Source organism: Cavia porcellus, unplaced genomic scaffold (assembly GCF_034190915.1).
Source record: "Cavia porcellus strain 051 isolate PalLab524CR breed Dunkin Hartley unplaced genomic scaffold, mCavPor4.1 scaffold_18, whole genome shotgun sequence".
Classification (NCBI taxonomy): domain Eukaryota; kingdom Metazoa; phylum Chordata; class Mammalia; order Rodentia; family Caviidae; genus Cavia; species Cavia porcellus.
In genome coordinates, this window is record NW_026947501.1 from 26,835,741 (window position 1) to 26,855,752 (window position 20,012).

General features: G+C 45.8%; 1 protein-coding gene across 5 annotated transcripts in view; it reads right to left on the reverse strand.

Moving 5' to 3' along the window:
- The window catches only part of Sfxn5 (sideroflexin 5), a 108,307-nt gene that overhangs the window by 56,486 nt on the left and 31,809 nt on the right, over window positions 1–20,012 (reverse strand). For all 5 annotated transcript variants that reach the window (XM_063229588.1, XM_003469000.5, XM_023564781.2 and 2 more), the window contains exons 4-6: window positions 9,307–9,333; window positions 8,695–8,749; window positions 7,178–7,203 (exon numbers count right to left, since the gene is read on the reverse strand). In XM_063229588.1, the coding sequence (XP_063085658.1) occupies window positions 7,178–7,203; window positions 8,695–8,749; window positions 9,307–9,333 (108 nt within the window). The remainder of the gene's footprint in view (window positions 1–7,177; window positions 7,204–8,694; window positions 8,750–9,306; window positions 9,334–20,012) is intronic.

Genomic DNA, 20,012 nt, shown 5'->3' on the forward strand with positions numbered 1-20,012 from the left:
CCTGCTCACCAGTTCCCTGAAAATGTTTCTTTCTTTTTTTTTTTTTTTTTTTTTTTTTGGAAAGGGGGAGCATTTATTGCATTGTTCCACACCTGTTGGTGGTCTGTCTTTCTTGAGAGCATCTAGCAGCGCTGGAGGGGCACATTTGCTCCCAGACCTGGGTCACTATCCCTCCCCTGACCTCATTCAGTCAACTGTCAAACCTTCTGCTTTGATAAGCCTGGTATGCAACAATTTGCCAGCTTTTTCTATGCTGTGATTTATATGGCTAATGGCCTAGGAAGTAACACCTCAGTGCATTAGGGATGTTGCTATTTAAAGGATCAAAGTCAGCTAAAGAAAATATCTTGTGTCAAATAAATGCCTCTCCCTGAATGGTCAATTCTAGCTTCACTGAACCAATTACCTCTTGAATGGGCTAAATTAGGCCAGAATGGCTGGTGTCAGTCCCCGTGGAGGGATTGGGACCAGGATGTGTAAAAAAGGAGACTCTGGGATGAGGAGAGCTAGGAGTTGTCAGGAAGGTGCTGATGTAATGTGAACCATTTGTGGTCCACAGGCACGTGTCCCCCACCTCCTAGAGATAAAGTGACCCTCACTGGCCAGTCTATTCCGACACTTGGGGTTTCCACCTCAACGGGATCATCTGTAGAGGTGAAGTCAGCAGCCTCAGAACATCAAATCCAAGTTCTTAACGTCCCAAGAAAGAATCTGCTGTGGACTGTGCCCAAGTGTACCAGACCACTGACCTGGTGCTCGTGGTCCTGAGAACCCCTGGTTCAGGACATTTGACCCCTGAGTTTTGAAAGTTCTGGATGCTATGGGAAGCACAGTAGTACTGGGGAGCTCAGGGCTAAGGAGAAAGCCAAACTGCTCCCAAGGAGAAACTCATGGCATCTGAGGCCTTGCCATGGCCCAGCATGCAGGACACAGAGGGCTGGGAAGGGACAGGAAAATGGAGAGAGGAGGATGAGGGCCAGACCTTGGGGCCTAGGTGGCCCTACCTCCGTCCAGGGCTACGTGTGTGTAAAGGACAATGCTATACACCTCTTACTGGATACCTGGGAGCCAAAATGCAGATATAAAAAGTGGCCACAGTGGTACAGCTCTTCTGGGAGGGTGCCTGAAGAAGGGGTACTGGGGACCACAGGAGTCTCTGAATGGCCTTGGTGCATGGGCTTAGCTGCCCTGCTTGTGTATAAATTGGGATCTTTTTGCTGCACACCAAAGGGGGAAAAGTTCCCATCTTTAAATGTTAAGCTTAAAATAAGACGCTACATGGGTGCCAGTGGATCTGTGAAATCTGCTGACTAAACTGGCAGCGGCCCCTGGGAGGGAACCAGCTCATTTCTCTCGAGCTCTGGGGTGCGGAGTGCAGGCGGGGCTGCTCTGGGCGAGGCTGCCCCAGCGCAGGGGTCGAGTTAGGGCTGTTGCTTGGGCAGAAGGCAGCTTGAAGCTGATTCCAGAAGCTTTCAGTGGAGACACCTGCCAGCCTTGCCCGCCCCTTCGCTTCAGCACTCGGGGCCCCATCCCTAGCACATTCGCCGGCACCCTCATTTCTATTTCGGTAAGCATTTTTAGTGGCTTCTGCGTGCATCTATTTTCTACCCACGCTGTCTGACCAGGGCCTCCCTGAGGTGCGGACTGGAACCTTCTCTCCTCACAGAGCCAGTGTTGGTGGGGACACTGCATCGGGCATCTGCCAGGCCTTAAAGGGGCTGATGGGGCTGGTTGTGCCATGCATGGGGTGGCAGTGCTGGAGCACAAGGTGCCAGGTGCCTGAGGTGGCAGGGCAGGACCAGGAACAGGGCCTGTCCATGACAAAGAGCCTGGATGGAAATCACAGGTTTTCACATTCAAGGCTCCCAAGGGCCAGCCTCAGCCAGCTGCTCCCTTCTCAGGGCCAGGAAACAGGACAGTGAGCACCATCATCCTGGGTCCACCTGCAATGGGAGGCCTGCCAGGAGGAGTCCTGGGCCTGGCGGTCTGCTTGGTCCCCATCAAGCGATTGTCCAGGCTGGGCATCCTGTGCCATGGCGGTGCACGTTCACTACCAAGGCAGGTGCACTGCCAGCTGAGGGCAGACCCTCTAGGGCATGAACAGCTTCTGCTTCTGCGCAGAATCCCTGCGCCCTAGGGAGAGCCTGCAAGGCCTCGGGCGCTCTCGAGGCACATGGTGACCAGAGAGTGGGGAAGCACAGGGAGGATCTCTTGGTTTAGCTGGGTCACTCTGATGGCAGCCTTCAGCTCTGCAAGAGTCTCCTCGGCCTTTTGCAGGGAAACCAGCCACACATTCGCCTGTCAGCTCAAACGCTCTCTGCTTTGAAAACAGATGATACTGCCTAGTGCTATATATGCTACATCTCTTCTTTTCATGTGTTGATGGGACTTTTAAAAATTACTCCTTTTTTGGGGAGGGACAGGGAATCGAACTCAGGACCTTGTGCTTGCCATACAGGTGCTGTGCCACTGGGCAATATTCCCAGCCCTAAAAATTTATTATGGCAGACTGTTGTTTGCTTATCTATTAATTATTCTTCTTTCTCATTAAAATTACTATATAACTGAACTATTTACCAGCTAAATTCAACATGAAATGTAAGCATAACTGCTTTGTGGAACTTTCAAGAAACTGCTTTAAAGAAAGTTGACTTAGTTGGGCGATTCATCCTTTCACACTCCTCTTGTCTTTATCCTCCCTGGAATACATATGTGATGACTGGAACTCCAGCAGCTATACTGGTCTGTTGAGTGACTTTTACACTAGAAACCTGCACTGAGAAAGAGGTATGTAGAAAAATGGAAGACAGGGTACCTGATGATATTGTGGGGATTCTGCCTACCACTAATAATAGGCAGAAGTGAAAGAATAATAAACCATTCAATGTAAGAGAAAAATAAACTATTTTGTTTAAGCTCCTGTTATTTTGGACTTTTTGTTATGTGCATGTGATCTTACTCTTAATTGATATAATTACATACTGTGCCACAAGGAAAGAATGACAGAATTACAGAGATCACTGAAAATAACCTATAAAAGAATACATTTTTAAAAAATCTCAGGGCCGGGGATTTAGCTCAGCGGCATAAGCGCCTGCCTGGCAAGTGTGAGGTCATGAGTTCGATCCCCGGTACCAAAAACAAAAAAAACAAAAAAACTCAACCACTTAGATTGTAAAATATGTTCTTCTGACTAATTGACTAAAGAGGGGGCTGAAACTATAATTTCAAACTTACTTAGAAAATAACAAAACAGAATCATATATGTGGAAACATATTAGATGCAGTAAAAAATCACAGCCCTAAGCACTTTCATTAGGGGGAAGGAACGAGAATAAATTAAGCATTTAAGGCAAAAAGTAAGAAAACCAATCACAAACAAGCAAAAAAAGAGAAAGGAGATATCATAAAATGAAAGCAGAAATGAAGATAAAGTAGAAAAATCAATAAATACACCCCAGAGTTGATTTGTAAACATAATTCTCACAAATTCAGTAATTTTAACAAAGGAGAAGTAGGTAAAGAGCAAAACAAACTCAAAATCAATCAGCAGAAGGTCATTACATTTTAAAATATCAACATTGCACATTTTTCTATAACAAAGGCACCAGAGATTTTAGCCAGAGAAGAGATCTGCAATGCACTTGTAATTCTAAAGATTAATATCATATCTTCTGCAAATAAATTAGCAAAATAGAGCCTATGGAACAATGGACCAAGTAGTTTATACAAGTAATGCATAGAAGAAATAACCGATAAATATCTATGAAAAAAAAGTCACAATCTTCTTAGTTTTCAGGGAACTAAAAGTTAAAGACATAATACAAAGCCAGCCCTCCACCCCCCGTTAAATTGGTAAAAACTTCAAAAAGCTCAATGCCAGCACTGTGCAGGTCTGAGGAGACTCTCCTTTTGGCAGGGAAATTCACCAATACCTGAAAAGTGACTGCAGAGGGTCCTTCGTGCAGCAGGCTCACTCACAAGGCGCCCTGGAGAAACCCTCATGCTTTGGGAGGATCTGTTACAGTAGGGTTGCTTTTAACAGCAAATACTCAGAAGCGATTTAAAATGAGGGAAAGAACACTACTCAGCAGAAAAACAAATGAATGTAACTGCTAAGTGTAATAAGCTAAAAGCCGATAAAAATACTGCTATATGCTTAATGAAAAGCTCCACAAGACAAAAACATTTTTTCTTTTTTGTTGTTGTTATAACTGTTGTTTTTGGTGGTAAAAGATAAACCCAGGTTCAAAATATGCTATACCACCAAGCTACACCCCTAGATGTGCTTTTATTTGGGGTGACTGGATTCTCCTGTGCTGCTCAGCTCAGTCTGGAACTCCTGGGCTCCAGTGAGTTGCAATTTTCAGCCTCCCAAGTAATTGGGACCAGAGACACAAGTTACAGTGGCTCCAAGAAAACACTTTTCAATGAAGGATTAACATGCACACGCAAAGGCCTAGATAAAGGTAAAGAAACTCACACTGAGCTCCTAACAGAGGATGTGTGTGGCCACAGATTTGGGGTGGAGGGTCACCAGAAAGACTTTTACTTTTGTTTGTGTTGTTTAAATTCTGAGCAAAGAGGACATTGATGTATTACTTGCAGAACTTTAAAAATATTTTATATAAAAATTTCTTAAAAGTATTTTTGAATCCCAAAGAACATATTAATGTATTACTTGAATAATTTTATAAAACATACAGAGAAGAAAATTTTAAATCCTAGAGATATTTTTAAATTCTAAAGAAAAAAATGTCAAATGATTCCAAAGGAAAGGAGAAAGTTTACTTATAAAAGAAAACCAGGCAAACTATTGTTCATGTAAAAAAGGGAAAAACAGACATTTCTAGGTAGCCTAGAGGTCCAGAAAGGGGGTTGTCCATATTCACTGAATGTCATTTAAAAATGTATGCTAGCCAAATACAAAACACACAAACCTAATTAGCTATAAAATTTAGTATAGCTATCAATAAATTTTAATAAGGGTGTCATAAATCAGACAAGACTCCAGGTTATTTCCAAAAACTTGGTGGATATATAGAGTTAAAATGACAAAGATTAGAATAAAATGACATGCTAAAAGTATCTGCCTATGTGAGCCAGGCTGGGGAAATCATACTTATTATCTAATTCTTGATATTTATAAGGTATAAAATATCTCTGTGATATGAAATACTATAGCTGAATGGTAATTACAGTTAGTTAAGATGCTTCCTTTCCACACTCCTTAAGAAATTAAAAGGTCTAATGGAAGCAATTACTCTAGTGTAAGTCAGAAATAGAAATAAGAAAAACTTCATAAACAAACCAGCAAAAAACCCATTTGATGGCTAGAATAAGAGGTCACACCAATCAGTGGTAGAACAAATACAAATTGATTCCATCATTTCATTAAAGATAATATTCTCAAATTGGGTAAAAAGGGAAATATTAAAAAACAATATTCCAAAATTAAAGCTAATTTTCTCAAATTGCTTAAAAAAATAAAGTTGAACAATTTTGGTCCAAAGGAAACCTGTTATAAAAAATGATACAGAAAACAAATGACTCTGGCATAAATATATAGGCAATGATATACGAGATAAACAGATGAAACAAAACAAGAATAGAAATTAACATGCGATGAACAGATTTAAGGCAAAAATATTCAATAAAACAGAGATATTTCACGTGTGTGAGAATGATACTATCAAGAAAATAAAACGGTCACAAACATACCAAACACCATTGAACTGAAATACATACATTGCAAAAAATGCAAAAAAATTAAACACGCGCACAATTATGGTGGGGAATTTATAATCTTTTTTCAAAATATTTCAGAAGAGTAATAGTTTCAGGGAAACTACGTATGAATGGTGATGTGAATAATAATACCTCTCTTTATATAATTAAATTATATGCATACAGTTAAGTACAAGGGAAAATTTCTACTCTTCTGTAACAGAGCAGGGTAACTATAGTTCACATATAGATTTGATTAAGAACTAAAAGAAAGGAGTTTGAAAGGCCTCTGCCAAGAATTTAAAGAAGAGATGCTAAAAAAAGAGAGATGCTAATTACCCTGATTTGGTCATTATGAATTATATGCAGATGTCAAAATATCACACTATATCCCCTACAGATATGCCATTTAAAATTTTTAAAATTAGAAAATATAATCTGGGGAAACAATTTTTAAAATGTGTATAATGAAAGATTTCAACGGTATCAAAAAGTTTAGGGGATGTTATAAGCATCCATGTGTTGTCAGGCCTTATGATTTTTCATATTTTTGTGAAAAATTGCCCTTTCTGAAAGATGAAACAGCACAAACCCAATGAAGCACCTCTACTTTGCCGCTGGATTGCATCACCTTCTCACCCCAGAGGAGAACAGCACCAGGAATTATCACTCCACTGAATGTTTTCACAGATACATAGGAAATATACATAAACTATATATAATATTGCTTTGCGTATTTTTAAACATTATCTACATGACATCAGAGAGTATTACTACTGTGCTACTATTTTTTCATTTAACACTGTTTTTGAGACTTATCCATATTCATAACGTGAAATACTTAACACAGGAAAGAAAATAATGAACACAGGCTAACCTTGATTCCAAAACTGAACAAAAAGAATACCCAAAACCCTCTTTGCATTAATTTTTAACTTTAACTTTCAGCAGGCTCCTATATATTCTTACTCCTCTGTTCCTTTAGAAAACTTTCCTCATTTCCCTGGCAATTCTGTGGGTAGAGAAGGTGCAGGGAGAGGCCTTTTCCAACTTTTGGAGGGAGGAGGTAGGCACACCTGTATCAAAGGAGCTTGGTGATCAGTCAGTGCACAGCAAGCTGATCCGGTGTTACCCAAAAGTTCTTCTCTGGGAATTTGTACTAAATAAAAAAACTCAGTCACATCTCTATGAATGGGCCGGGCATGGTGGTGGCAACAGCTGTGTACACCTATAATCCCAGCACCTGGGAGGCTGAGGCAGAAAGACTGTCGTGAGTTTGATGCCAACCTTCGCTACACAGTGAGTTCAAGGTCAGCCTGAACTGCATAGCAAGACCCTGTCTCAAAAACCAAAAATCAAATCAAATCAATCAAATCTCTAAGAACAATGATGTAAAATTGTACATTCAAAATTGTGTTACACAAGAAATTGTTTTGAAGGAAATACTTACAATTGGCGTTCCAAAAGGAATATAACCTGTGAGTGGGGAAAGAAAATAGGAGAGAGTCAGGTCAAGAGCCTGCCAGGCTTGGCCTGATCACTGGCACTGGCAAAGGCACTCAGGACAGTTAGGCTGGAGGCACCCTCCATCCCTCAGACTTCCCCCACACCCCCAGCTCAGTCCTTGCCATGGCAGAGGGCCCTGTGTCCCCAGCCTCCTCTCTCAGTTGCTCTGCAGCCAAGTGCTCTCACTCCCCTCCTCCTGCAGGCCAGGCTGCTCCCCGGGACCCCAAGTAGGTACTCAGCAACTTCCGGCAGGAGACACTGCACCCCCTGCCATCAAGCCCTACACCAAACTGGTCCTCAGAAGGGTTCCATCAGCTTGTCTTTCTTTACTTCCCCAACATTACAACCATTTTGGGAAAGAGAACTCCCTGCCTACCTGTGACAGACACCTCTTGGTGTTTGAGCTTAACTCCCTAGTCCCTGGGCTGGACAGTGCCAGGGGATTGTGGAGGTAGGCATGGACCCCCCAGCTCCTCGCTGCATGTGATCGCCCAGGGAGCTTCTGCCAGTCCCACTGCCAAGACAGGCCCTTGTCCCCAGCCTCGAAGCTGGGCAGCCAGTCAGCTGGCAGGCAGGCAGCAGGCAGCATGCTCTCCTGAGCTGCATCTAAACCAAGGATCACTCCTGAGTCCTCACTCACTGCCTGCTCCCTTCTTCTGGGAGATCCCAACTCTGGTTGGGCCTCCAAGGAATATATAACTTTAAAAGGTCCAGAATTACAAGAGAAGCCAGGCTCTGGGCACGAGCCTGCAGGGCTTAGGCACCATCTAAACTGTCTCCAAGATGCTCAGAGCCTTTGTTCCCAGAGTTCTTCAGGGAAAGCTAGGGATCACTGAATGCTAGGTGGTCCACAAGATCTTCCATTCCCTGGCTGTTTATTCTCTCCCTGGCAAGGTCAGGCTCTCTGGGGGTGGGAGTCTGACTGACTCATCTGAGGTCTCTTTCTCCAACTGAGAGCCTGCCCAAGGCAGCAGCAGGCAGTCCTCCACACCACCCTTGTGACTCAGAATTGGTCTGCGCACTGCATAGGGAAATCACAAAGAGGAGGTGTCAGCACACTGGTGAGTGTGACCCTCTGCACAGTGACTCTGGACAAGCTCTAAAAGCTCTCAAAACCAGACCTGGCCAGCATACATGCAGGTTCTCCCCAGGCCCCAAAACCCAGATCTACAGGATTTATGCCTCTCTACCAATCACCGTGTAGGCGTGGAGGTGGGGGACACCAGATTCACATGGAGCAAACACAGCTCCACCCCAACTGCTCAGGCAGAAAAGAGCAGGTGAGTGTCCCAGGAGATCCTGAGCCTGGCTGGTCTTGTACAGTTGAGCCAAAGTGCCAGGGTGGCCCCATTTGTGATGGGCTCCATCCCCTCCCCAACCTAGCACAGGTAGATGCCCCTGGACCTGTGGCCACTGCCAGCTCCCCAGGCTGAGCAGAACCAGATGGGCCCAGGAGCTTACCTGACATTCTAAAAGGCATGAAGATCTTCTCATTGGTGTCGGGGTGTAGAATAGCCTGCAAAGAGTCAGGAACAGAGCGTGGCAGCGGGGTGGGCAGAGGGATTAGGGGAAGAGAGTGGAGAAAAGGACATCTTCCCAGGAAGACCGATACCAGTGACGGTATGTGGCCTTCTGGTCAGGCAGCCTTTCCCCAACTCCCCCACTCAGGGCAAGAGAAAACCAACACATGGACCATCAATAGCACCCTCCTCTGACTAATCCTCGAAGCCGAGTACAGCAGAGACTAAAAGCCCACAGGGACCCAAACTGCATGTACTTCAAGGGCTTTGTCTCCCTTTGCCCTGCACACAACAGGCATATAATCAGGATTTTGTGAACAGAGCCTGGCTTTGCAGGAACTCAGAGCACCCAGAGAAGGGCCAGCTTGGCCGGAGCTCCAGGCTGCAGGAGAACAGGCCTTTGGGCTCTGGGGTGGAAGGAGGAGGAAGGCAGCCAGGGGCAAACAGGAGGGAGAAGGCTCCTAATGGTGTGGAGGAGGGGCTAATCCCTGGGATGGGGTGGGAGGGGTCCAGGAAAGCAGGGAAGAAGGAAGATAATCCCAAACCTGGTTACCTGCTTGATTTTCTGTGCGCTCCAGAGCTGCAAGAGAGGGGAGAGTAATAAAAATTAAAAGTAAATACATCAATTTAAACTCTGTGAGGTTTATTTTCTTGAGTGATCAAGCTCCAGCAGCGTAAAAGGCTCCAGCTGTCCAAGTCACCCCAGGCTCAGCAGCCATCAGGAAGTCAGAGGGTAAGAAGGCCACCGATCCCAAATGGCACAGCTAGGGCGTCACACAATCCCTGAATTCAGCCAGGGACTGTGCTGTGGCAGTCTGTTAAAACAGCTTGGAGAAACCTTTCTATGTTTCCCCAAAGCTTCCTAGTTAATTTGAAGGTACAATCAGGTAAAATCCGCTAATCTAAATAATAATACTTTAGCTCCCAGAATCACTAGTGGCAGCATAGTGTAACTTTTTTTCAGAGACAGGCTGAACAGATTGTTCGCTTTGCCACTGCCGCCACTGAGCCTCAGTTTCCTCCTCTGGAAACGGGGATAACTGCCGTGTTACCGACCTAGGATTTTTGGAGAGGTCTCTGAAAAGTGCTCGAAGCAGTGTCAACACATAGCAGTGCTTTGTAAGCCTTTACTGCTGCTGATATCATTATTACTACTGTTGTTATAATGTAAGAAGGTTCTAGGGAGATAAAAGTCCCTCTCACATGTGTGATAATATTTCTCTCTAGCACAGCCACGGATGAAGGGCAAGTTGGGAAAACAGAACAATTTGTCAATTCTTTCAAATGATATAAACATTCAATTCCATTAAATCTAAGACGACCTTGGTCCTAAGATACACTATCGTGTACCACAGAAGAAAGAAAAGTGTGATCTAATGCCAAGGTCCCAACAGTTATAAGACATATCCTATTTTAAAGATTTTAAAATATGATGAAATATGTCTTTTTGAATCAATAAAACACAGTAAATAAAAATGGGCACTGCGGGCAAACCAAAGGCCAGTGCTTTTTTAATGGAGCAAGAAGGGAACAGAGCTGGAAGAAAAAGGCCACCTACAGCTGATGCTTAAATTGTCCCAATGTTAGGCTTCATTTACATGCACCCGTGGTCATCTGGAGTATAAAGGAAGCTGCTTAAGTTAAGAAGGCTACTGGGTAGTAAAAATAGAAGTTATACAGTTGATGTTAAAGTTGATACATTTTACTCACAGCTGAGTCTCTCAAACCTTAATTCACAGCTTAATTAATGCTTATTTTAGATATGCTGCAAACACACTTGATTGTCTTCTATTTCAGGCCAAGAAGATTAGAAGCAGTAAGTTTTTAAGAAAATAATAATAGGGAAACAGGATTGAAGACAGAATAATAAAACAAATGCAGAATCACTGTGATCAGAAAGGTAAGTAAGCGGGTGAGGTGGCTCACGCCTGTAAATCTCAGCACTCAGGAGGCGATGGCAGGAGGACGGCCGTGAGCTCCAGGCCGGCCTGAGCAACGTGAGTGAGTTCAAGGCCAGCTGGGACTACATAGTAAGAGCCTGTCTCGAAAAAGAAAAGAAAAACAGAAAGATAACTGAGAACATATAACAGAGAGGAAAAGAATTATGCAAGTCTAGTTCTTTTCTCGCTGAAGTGCATCCTGCAAGTCCAAGTTTGGGGTCAAGATGAAACTCTGGGCCTGGGCAAACTCATGGCTTTCCCCCAGAACCCCTAATCATAATTTTCCATTTCTCTGTTGTCTCCTTTGGGTTTGCAGTCCAGCCTCTGGGAGGTAGGAACTTGCTTTTCAGCACCAGCTCCTGACACCTTCCACAGTACTTGGCACACAGTCGGTGCCTAGTAAGTGTTGGTGGAGGAGACTCACATTCTGAAATGGAAATCTACCCAAGGCTCAAGCGATTCCTGGTTAAACATGATGCGATGCACAGGGTTCTCCTCTTCCCTCCAAACCTTCCAGCAGAGCATGACCAAGGAATAGACCTCATGGAAGCAGGCAGGAGACGCACACAACTTTGAGTGTGGAGAGCTGATGAACCAGTGACCAGCAGTGCTGTGGGGGGCAGCAGTGAGCCCCACGTGTTGCAGATGGGGCTCAATGGGAGGCAAGTGGGCTTGGGCACTAGGAAAGCTCGGTGGAGCAGGGCTGTGAGCGGGGAGACCCTAAGCTCCTGCTCGGAAGATAGAGGTTTATTCTGCAGAGTTAGGGTCAGAGCAGCCCAGCGGTGGGCTTTTCTGTGTCCAGCCCCAGGATAACACAGACAGGAGGATGGAGACCCCTTCCCTAGGAACACAAATGCGCCCAGAAAAACAACCCAAAAAGGGGACTCCAAAGACACGCTACCAGCAGCACCGAGAAAGAGACCTTGTCCTAGGGTCTGGGGCATGGACCCAGCTTTAATCTGCGCTGTGTACACGGACAGCAGTGGACAGTGGAGCACATGCTAGGGGCCTGCAGCCTCAGGTCACACGTGGCCCTGCCACCTGCTGCCTCCTGTCCCCTTGTGGACCACTCAGTGACCACTGCCACCCTCCACTCTGGAAAGATGGGGGAGGATGGACAGGGCCCGGCTGAGCTGCCCAGCTCTAGGTGCCTGTGAGACCCTGCAGTTGTCCCCAGGGCCAAGGTGTGTGACACTAAACAGCAAATAAAAACAACCTGCGGGGGTGGGAGAGAGGAAGAGGAAGACAGAGACAGAGAAGCGGGGGAGAGGGAGACAGGGAGGGAAAGGAGACCCTACAGAAAAGAGGGACGAGAGGTTTTTATGGTTTGTAGTAGGGTGTGTGTGTGTGTGTGTTTGTGTGTGTGTGTGTTGCTGTATTGGGTTTGAACCCAAGCCCTTCATACTTACCACATCCCTAGCCTTTTAAAAATCTTTCAAATTACTTTGAGACAGGGTCATTAAGTCGCTAAGTTCAAACTCACAGTCCCCAAGTGCCGGGATTATAGGTGTGTGCCACCTCACTTGGCTCTTTTTGTCACTTTTTGAAGGAGGATCTTGAATTTTCATTTTGCATTGAGACCCATAAATGATGTAGTTACTCTGCTATACATACACTGATATTTGGAGGCCCTAAATGAAGAAGAGCCTTGCTCAGTGAGCATACACACACGTATAGAGAATAGGATTCCTAAGGAAATGAGACAACACAGGAAATGAGTTAAACTCTAAAAACACTGCAGTACCTTCAGAGGGTGAGAAAAAGAAAAAGAAGATGAAATTTAAAAAAAAAAAAAAACAAGCAGGGGGACAAATCTCAATTCTGCCACTCTGTCCATGTGTAGCCCTGGGAAAATTACGCTGCCCAGCCTTAGTTTCTCCATCAGTAAAATGGGTTGCTGCGGGAGTGGGGCAGAGGCAGTGTTTGGTGTCCCCTGACTTCGTCTGCTTTTCCCCGAGAGGACAGTTAGATCTGTACCTCCCATGCTCCCCACAGTCAGGGGCCCCTGAAAGCACGTGCTGGGTGGTGGACTGAAGGTGGGGATGGTGAGCCTCATTTCTCCTGGCCCCAAGGCCTCCCAGAGGGGATCTGGTGGAGGGCAGAGAAACCCAAGAAGATGACAAAGCCATGCTGTAGAGGAACATGGTCCCTGAACATGGCACATGGCACATGCCAAGCCGATGAGTTGTACTGGATTCAGACGTGAGTAACAGACCTAACTGTCATAAGTGCCTGAAATCTGGGGCTCTGTGAGAGTACTTGGCTTAATATAGTGGGTTAAATGAGATACACATATATAAAATATTTGACTCATAGAACGTGCTTAGTGTGGTTGACTAAAATAGAGGAAGGAATTCAAATGAGTGCTATTTTTACGGGATTTAATCATCTGCCAGAGTAACTTCGTTTCCATTGTCTTGTTCGCCCAGCACGCCTGGGAAGTGGGGAGGTTCTTTCCACACAGGGTAACTCATGTCAGAGAGAGGAAGCGGCCCTGAGGGCCCTGAAGGAAGAATGGACGCGGTCCTCCTTACCACCCGGGCCCTGAGGCTGTCTAGCGTAACCGTAGGGTCTTGGCCTTGAGTGGCTGGCACCATCCTGAGGTCCCAGGTCCCTCACAAACAGAGGCTCCCCAGCAGCCCCTCGATCCTCCCTTCCCATCTGTGCCAGCTAAGCAGCCCTGCGTTTCTGAGCCAGGCTGTGTCATGGCCCTTGGGGTCAAACACCACCTTCCCCACCTGCACCAGCGGGCAGCAGCCTGACAGATTGCAGCAGGGCTGACTGCAGGACCTCCTGGCGCCCAGAGTCCTAGACCCGATCCCACCCACATGGACCCCAGCCAGGCCAGCGCCACAGCTAAAGGCCAGGGCAAAGCCACCGCAACAACTCATGCTTCTCTGCTTTGCTGAGCAGGCTCCCTCCCATGAACTACTAGATCTCACACTAGAAACCTGTTCCCACAGGACACATGAGAAAGCCGGTGCCGAGAGCCAAGAGGAGACGAGAGCTGCAGCGCTGACCTCCGACTCAGGTCCGCTCGTCCCTCCACTCCCATTCACCCGCTCCACTCATCCAGCCTCATCCCAGTGCTCTGTCTCGAGCTTTGTATCTCCTAATTTAGTTAATCTCTGCAACAACCGGGAGTTGGGACTAGCGGGTCGCCCGTCCACCAAGGTGGAACTGAGGCACAGGGAGATTAAATGACTCGTCCAAAGTCACAGAGCATGCAGCGATTTGAACGCAAGCAATCTGGCACCAAGCCCTTGCTCTTAACCACCACACGTGCCCGTCTCTGAGCGCCAGCCACACTGCACACTGTTCAGCCTGTGAAGCAGGTCCACGGTCGGTGTCTTTCCGTATCACTGCCTTCCTCTTCTAATGGAAACCTTCAGTGAGTACATTACATACTGTCCTGGGCCGGGGGTCCAGCTCAGAGGCAGAACTCTTGTCTGGCATACATGAGGCCCTGGGCTCCATCTCTGGCACTACAAAACTATAAACATAAAATGAGCAGTCTCCATGATCAGTTGGCTTTTATACTATTTTCCTTTTTTATTGTGGGAAACTATATGTGGCATAAAATTTACCACATTAACCATGGTTAAGAGTACAGCTCTGCAGCATTCAGTGCATCATCCTCTCCACCCCCAGGAGCCTTTCATTTCTCCCTGCTGGAACTCTGTTCTCTCCCAACCAGTTCTCGGCAATCATTAGTTTACTTGCTTCTGTCTATGAAGTCGACTATGGCAGGTACCTGATGTTACTGGAATCATATGTGTGTGTCTTATTTTTTGTCAGAACTATTATAAACCATGCTCCAGTGAATTCCAATCAAGATATCATTATGATATCTTAAACATTTAAACAAAAAGGGTAAATTGTTCAAGAGTCTCTGGCATGATGCAGAAGAGATCAACGGTTACTCTAAGGAGGGGAACTGGGCAACTGGGAGGCAGGGAAAAGGGAGACTTCTTTTTCTGTTTTCTGTTGTTTTTATATCTCTAAAATTTTATATATTGTTTATATATCATCCACTCAAATCTGTGTTAAAAAATTAAAAGTAGGGCCGGGGAGTAACTCCCTGCCTGGGGCAGTGCTTGCATAGCATGTGTGAGGCCCTGAGTTCTATCCCTAGTCCCACAAAAGGAAAAACAAATTAATGTTAATCACTAAAAGAAACAGAAATAACTGGGTAGGGTGGCCCATTTCTATAATCCCAGCACTCAGGAGGCTGAGATGGGAGGATTGCAACCAGTTCAAGGCCAGCCTGGACTACATAGTGGGTTTGGGTCTAGCCTGGACTACCTAATAAGACCCTGTCTCAAAAAATAAAAATAGGGTGTGTGACATGCAAGCACTAAATTGACCTCTATGGCTCAGACCATTAGCTGTCCAAGAAAATCTGTATCTTCGTTGTCAGAGAATGGCAGCCGGCAGAAACACCCCCTACCCTACACCTCCCAGCCTCCTTTGCAGTTGAGCTTGACAAGAGCCTGGGCCCGCTGACACTGGATCCTTTTCAGCTAGTGCCTTCCCACTGGCCCATGCTGCTTTGTCCCCTCCTGCAAGCCAGAGCAACGATTTGACCACGCAAATAACACACCACCCAAGAAGACAGCAGAGAGTGTGGGGAAAGGAGCTTTAGCCCCTGCATGAACCCGTAGCGGATAGCCACCTGCCCACTGGACTGGAACTCGAGAAATAAACTTCTCCTATACTTTGGTATCTTTTTATTACAGCCCCTAGGAAAAGTCTCACTAGTATATGGCCTTTGCAGCCATATAAAACTGCCTCTCATAATATGAGCAAAAGTTTTCTGGGGAAGAGAGGAATGGGTAGAAGCCAGCATGGAGTCTAAGGCTCTTTTGTGTGTGTGTGTGGTGGGGGGAGGTGGGAGACTCATACTGGGGACTGAACCTAGAGTCCTTACATTGAGCTACATCTCTATCCCTGTTTAAAATTTTGAGACAGAGTCTTGATAAGCTGCTAAAGTGCTCAGGCTGGACTTGAATTTTCAGTCCTCTTTCCTAAGCTTCTTAGGTGCTTCTTGTGGCATCTGGCAGTGTATCAGCCTCAGTGCACTGAGGAAGGAGAGAGGAAGCTCTGTTTTCAAGTAAAATTCCTAGTCACGTGGGGGCTCATCTCATCTCATCTCAGGCTGCAGTGACCACAGTCAGGTCGTGCATCTGGCGCAGCCACTGACTTGCTTGACCTTCATGCAGAAGTCACCTCACAACTTAGCTGTGCATAGTTTAAAAACAAATCAGGTAGAAGGTGGGGCAAGTCTGTCCAGGGCCCCTCCATCTACAATCTGCAGTGGACTCAAATTTCACTCCCTCGGTCTGGGCTTTTCCCTGCCACCTGCTGGACCCATAAGTTAAGTGCTATATGGTAGCCAGCACTGCCCACAGGCACATTTCGTGGAAGGCCAACTGAGAAGCAGTGGATGGGCTGCCCACACTGTGAATCTAGGCCAGGGAGCCCCCGGCATCGTTCTCACCCACTGCCCACAGAAACTTACCTACTTCAAACTACAATCTCTACCTGTGATCTGGAATCATCTGGCCTCAGCCCAGCTCTCTCTGTGCCTCTGGCTAAACGTGAAAATGCAGCCTTGATCTCTTGGGACAGACTGGCTCCAGAGACAAACCAATGTAAATATGTGATTTTGGACTTAGCTTGATTTCCCAACCTGGGGAATGAGGACAGAGGGGGCTGGAGCAGTACAGAAGTTTGCTGATTTCAGGAAGAGCCAGTTCTCAGCTAATCAGCCCTCTGAACTCTGAATCTGTATGGAGACTAAGGGCCCACCTGCTTCCAGGAGCACAGGACACCCGGAAAAAGAGCCACTGCCCAGGCCCTGCCCCCTATCTGGCTCTCTCTACTTCCCCTCTGCCTCCTTCCAAGCTGCTTCTCCAAACCTCCTAAGGCAGCAAAGACAGCCTATTTAAAACAAACTCCAGAAGGTAATTAAACAGAGCCTGAAGGGGATCCTTCTGTAAAGCAAAGGATGCCTCCATCAAACAAACAAAAAGAACTTCTAATTTATCATTTGGGCCAATCACATTATACTTTACCATTAATTTAGTTGCCATGGTAACTCCCAGGTAATATGTACTGATGGAAGTCTGTGTGGGGTGAAGGTACCCCCAGTTCTACAGATGCACGAGAGACCCTGCACCTGCGTCAGCACTCTGCTCCCTATCCACATGCCTTCTCTCTTATGGGAGAACAGATCCTAGAGTTGAACTCGGTTTGAGTTCTAGATCTCCCACTTGCTGGCCATGTGATTTGGTATAACTTACTTATTCTTTCTGAGTCTCTGCTTCCTGATTTGTAAGATAAGCACAATGAAAATTACTTTCAAGGTTACTGTCACAATTAATAATTCATTTATTCAGTGAATAAATGCAGTGGTACCTTGGTTTATGAACTTAATTTGGTTTACAATTTGGGGGACAATGGCTGCATTGGTGTTTGTGTGGGGAGGATGGCTATGGTCATGTTTGTCACTCGATGCAGTTTGTGAACAGAAGTAAAATTTTGCCAAGTGCTTTTGTTCACAAACTGAACTGTCTGCAAAGAGAAGTGGTCATGAGCCAAAGTATTACCGTATTTATTGGACATCTACTTGGTGAAAAATATTGCTGTAGATGCTAAGGATACTTCAGTGGTTTAAAAAAAAAAGATAAAAACCTCTGCTATTATGAAAGGGCCGGAGAGAAGGGGGAGCCCAGCAGGAGCCACTGCATGACCCAGCAGAGAGATGTGAACGTGGGTCACTTGCCCACTTGTGCTAATGATAAGAAAAGCAAGGTACTAATCAGATTCCCAGGACCTGAGGCTCTGGGAAGACCAGGGAGTCTGCCTTCTCTTCCCTTCCCCAGCTTTGCCAAGCCTGCTGACACCCACAGAAGATCTGGGATGAGAGTAATTCTAAGTCTCTGGTGTTTGCTCTGCTTTTTCAGCAGCGCCCAAACATAACTGACCCATTTCCTCCCTGCCAGAGGAGGAGACCTGCAGGATCTCTTACATCCCAGCTCCACTCTCTCCTTGGCAAGCCCCTGACACACATCATCCTGCTTGCAAGCTCCAAGCTGCCAGTGAGCTGCGCTGGGGGCAGAGCAGGCACTTCACAAAGGTTGTTTGGTCCCATGTGGAACCATGGCAGAGTCCCAGCGTGGGAGCCTACAGAACTTCCCAGAGACCGGCTCACTGCACTATTTATTCTGCTAGCTTCCAGGGAGATCCCTGTAATAGCCTTTCTTCTTCCCAGAGCACCCACCCAGCACTGGCATCCGGCTGGTGCTCTCCCCACCCCCCACCCAGTACCTCTTGCACGACACTCCCTTACTCAAGAGCTTCCAGTAGTTTCTTCTTGCCCCATCTGACACATCCAATAGCTCTACTTGGTTTACAAAGACTTTCACAATCTGGCCTATGACTTCCCAACTTGCTCTCCTCTGATCGTGTGATCCCCTCTGTTAATCTCTATCACTGCTTCCCCATGCCTCTCCACTCCATTCTGCTTCCTGGCTATTGTTCATAACTTACAAGGACTCTCTCTCACTCCCAATAGATCAGGCCCTCTGTCAGCTCCCATTCCACCACAGTCTTCCTATGTGAATTCTCTTGAGCTTCAGTTTTCTTCCTTATAAAGTGGGGGTGATACAGGTACCTACTGTTGTGGTTTACATCTAGATGGCCCCAAAGAGCTTCATGTACACCAAGACAGGTCTTTAGGGAAGACACTGGACCATGGACCAAAATAGCTGTTAGGAAGAGGGACCTAGCTGAGACAGGTGAGTTGCTAGAAGTGTGACCCAGAAGGGCATATCTCTCTCCCTGGCTCCCTTCTTCTCACTCTGCTTTCTGGTTGCCATGCTACAAGCAGCTTTCTGCTGTTTCCACTTTGAAACCAGCTAGCCATGAACTGAAACACGACTCCTCCTTTAGCTGCCAGGTATTTATTTCAGCAATGGAACAAATGAGGAAAGTGACTAAGACACCTATCAAATCTATTAAGATTAATTGAGATACTATGCACAAAGTGCTAGTACTTAGTTTGCTGCCTGGTACTTGGTAAGATGCAGTGAGTAGTGGTGGCTCATGGGAGCATTGCTTATTTAACCTCATTCATTCAAAGCACACCAGCAAAGTGCATATATATATATATATATATATATATGTGTGTGTGTGTGTGTGTGTGTGTGTGTATGTGTGCATATATATATATAGTGAGACACTATAACTGGGCTTCAATAATACACTGGGCAGAAAAGAGCACATTCAAGTTACTCAGTACTACCCAGAACAGCAGAACAGGCTTACAGGCTTTCAGGCAGAAGGACCACCCAAGGGATACTGATCCATGCATCTTCAAAAGGCCAATGTGCAATACACAGCCATTGCCCACTCTGAGACCAAGAACTCCCCTGGGCTACTTCACATGAAGAAGAAATGATCCTTGGTCAGAGCCAAGCTGGGCCAGGAACCACAGCTCTCCTTAACTCTAGATCACTAACCCCAAGACACATGCGGTCTTTAACTGTGATATGTCAACTTGAGTGGATTAAGAAACATCTTATGGATTCATGGAGCGCAGTTCTGGGTGTGTCAGTGAATAACTGACACACAGGCTACAAACTGAGGAGGAAAGACCCAGAATACATGTGGCACCAACCAATAGGCATAGAGCCTGTAGAGAATAACTTTGGAGGAGCTCTGGTCTTCCTCACTGTCTCTGGGCATCTGCATCCAGTTCTTTCAGGTTTCCAGCACAGATTCTTGAGTCTTCGAGGGCAGACTTCTTGGCTTTTGGACACAGAGTCACACTGGGCTCTGCAGTAAACATGAGGCCTTCAATCTTTGACTGGGTCCTCCAATCTCTCTAGCATGCAGATGACCATTTTACATTCATTCTTCTACCCCTGATCCATGGGTAGTCATTGCATTGTAAGATGACTTAGTATATTATATATAATTTATATCGTATTTATGTATATATATTTTAAATCTGTTCCTTTAGTGGACCCTTAACTGATACAGATGTTAGTACCAGAAATGGTTCTAGAGAAACAGAATTGTCAGGATGAATTTCTCTTATTGGTTTAGTGATTCCTGGAGTTGGCCCTCTAGTGTGATAAGATCTAAAGTTGCTATAGTCTCTCCTTCTGAGAATACTGTTCAGAATACTGATAGTCTGTCACATGAACTTTTTAAAGTCATATGCAAGCTGACTATGGTGGCACATGACTGTAATCCCAACACTCAGGAGGTTGAGGCAGAAGGATCACTGTGAATTTAAGACTGGCATACA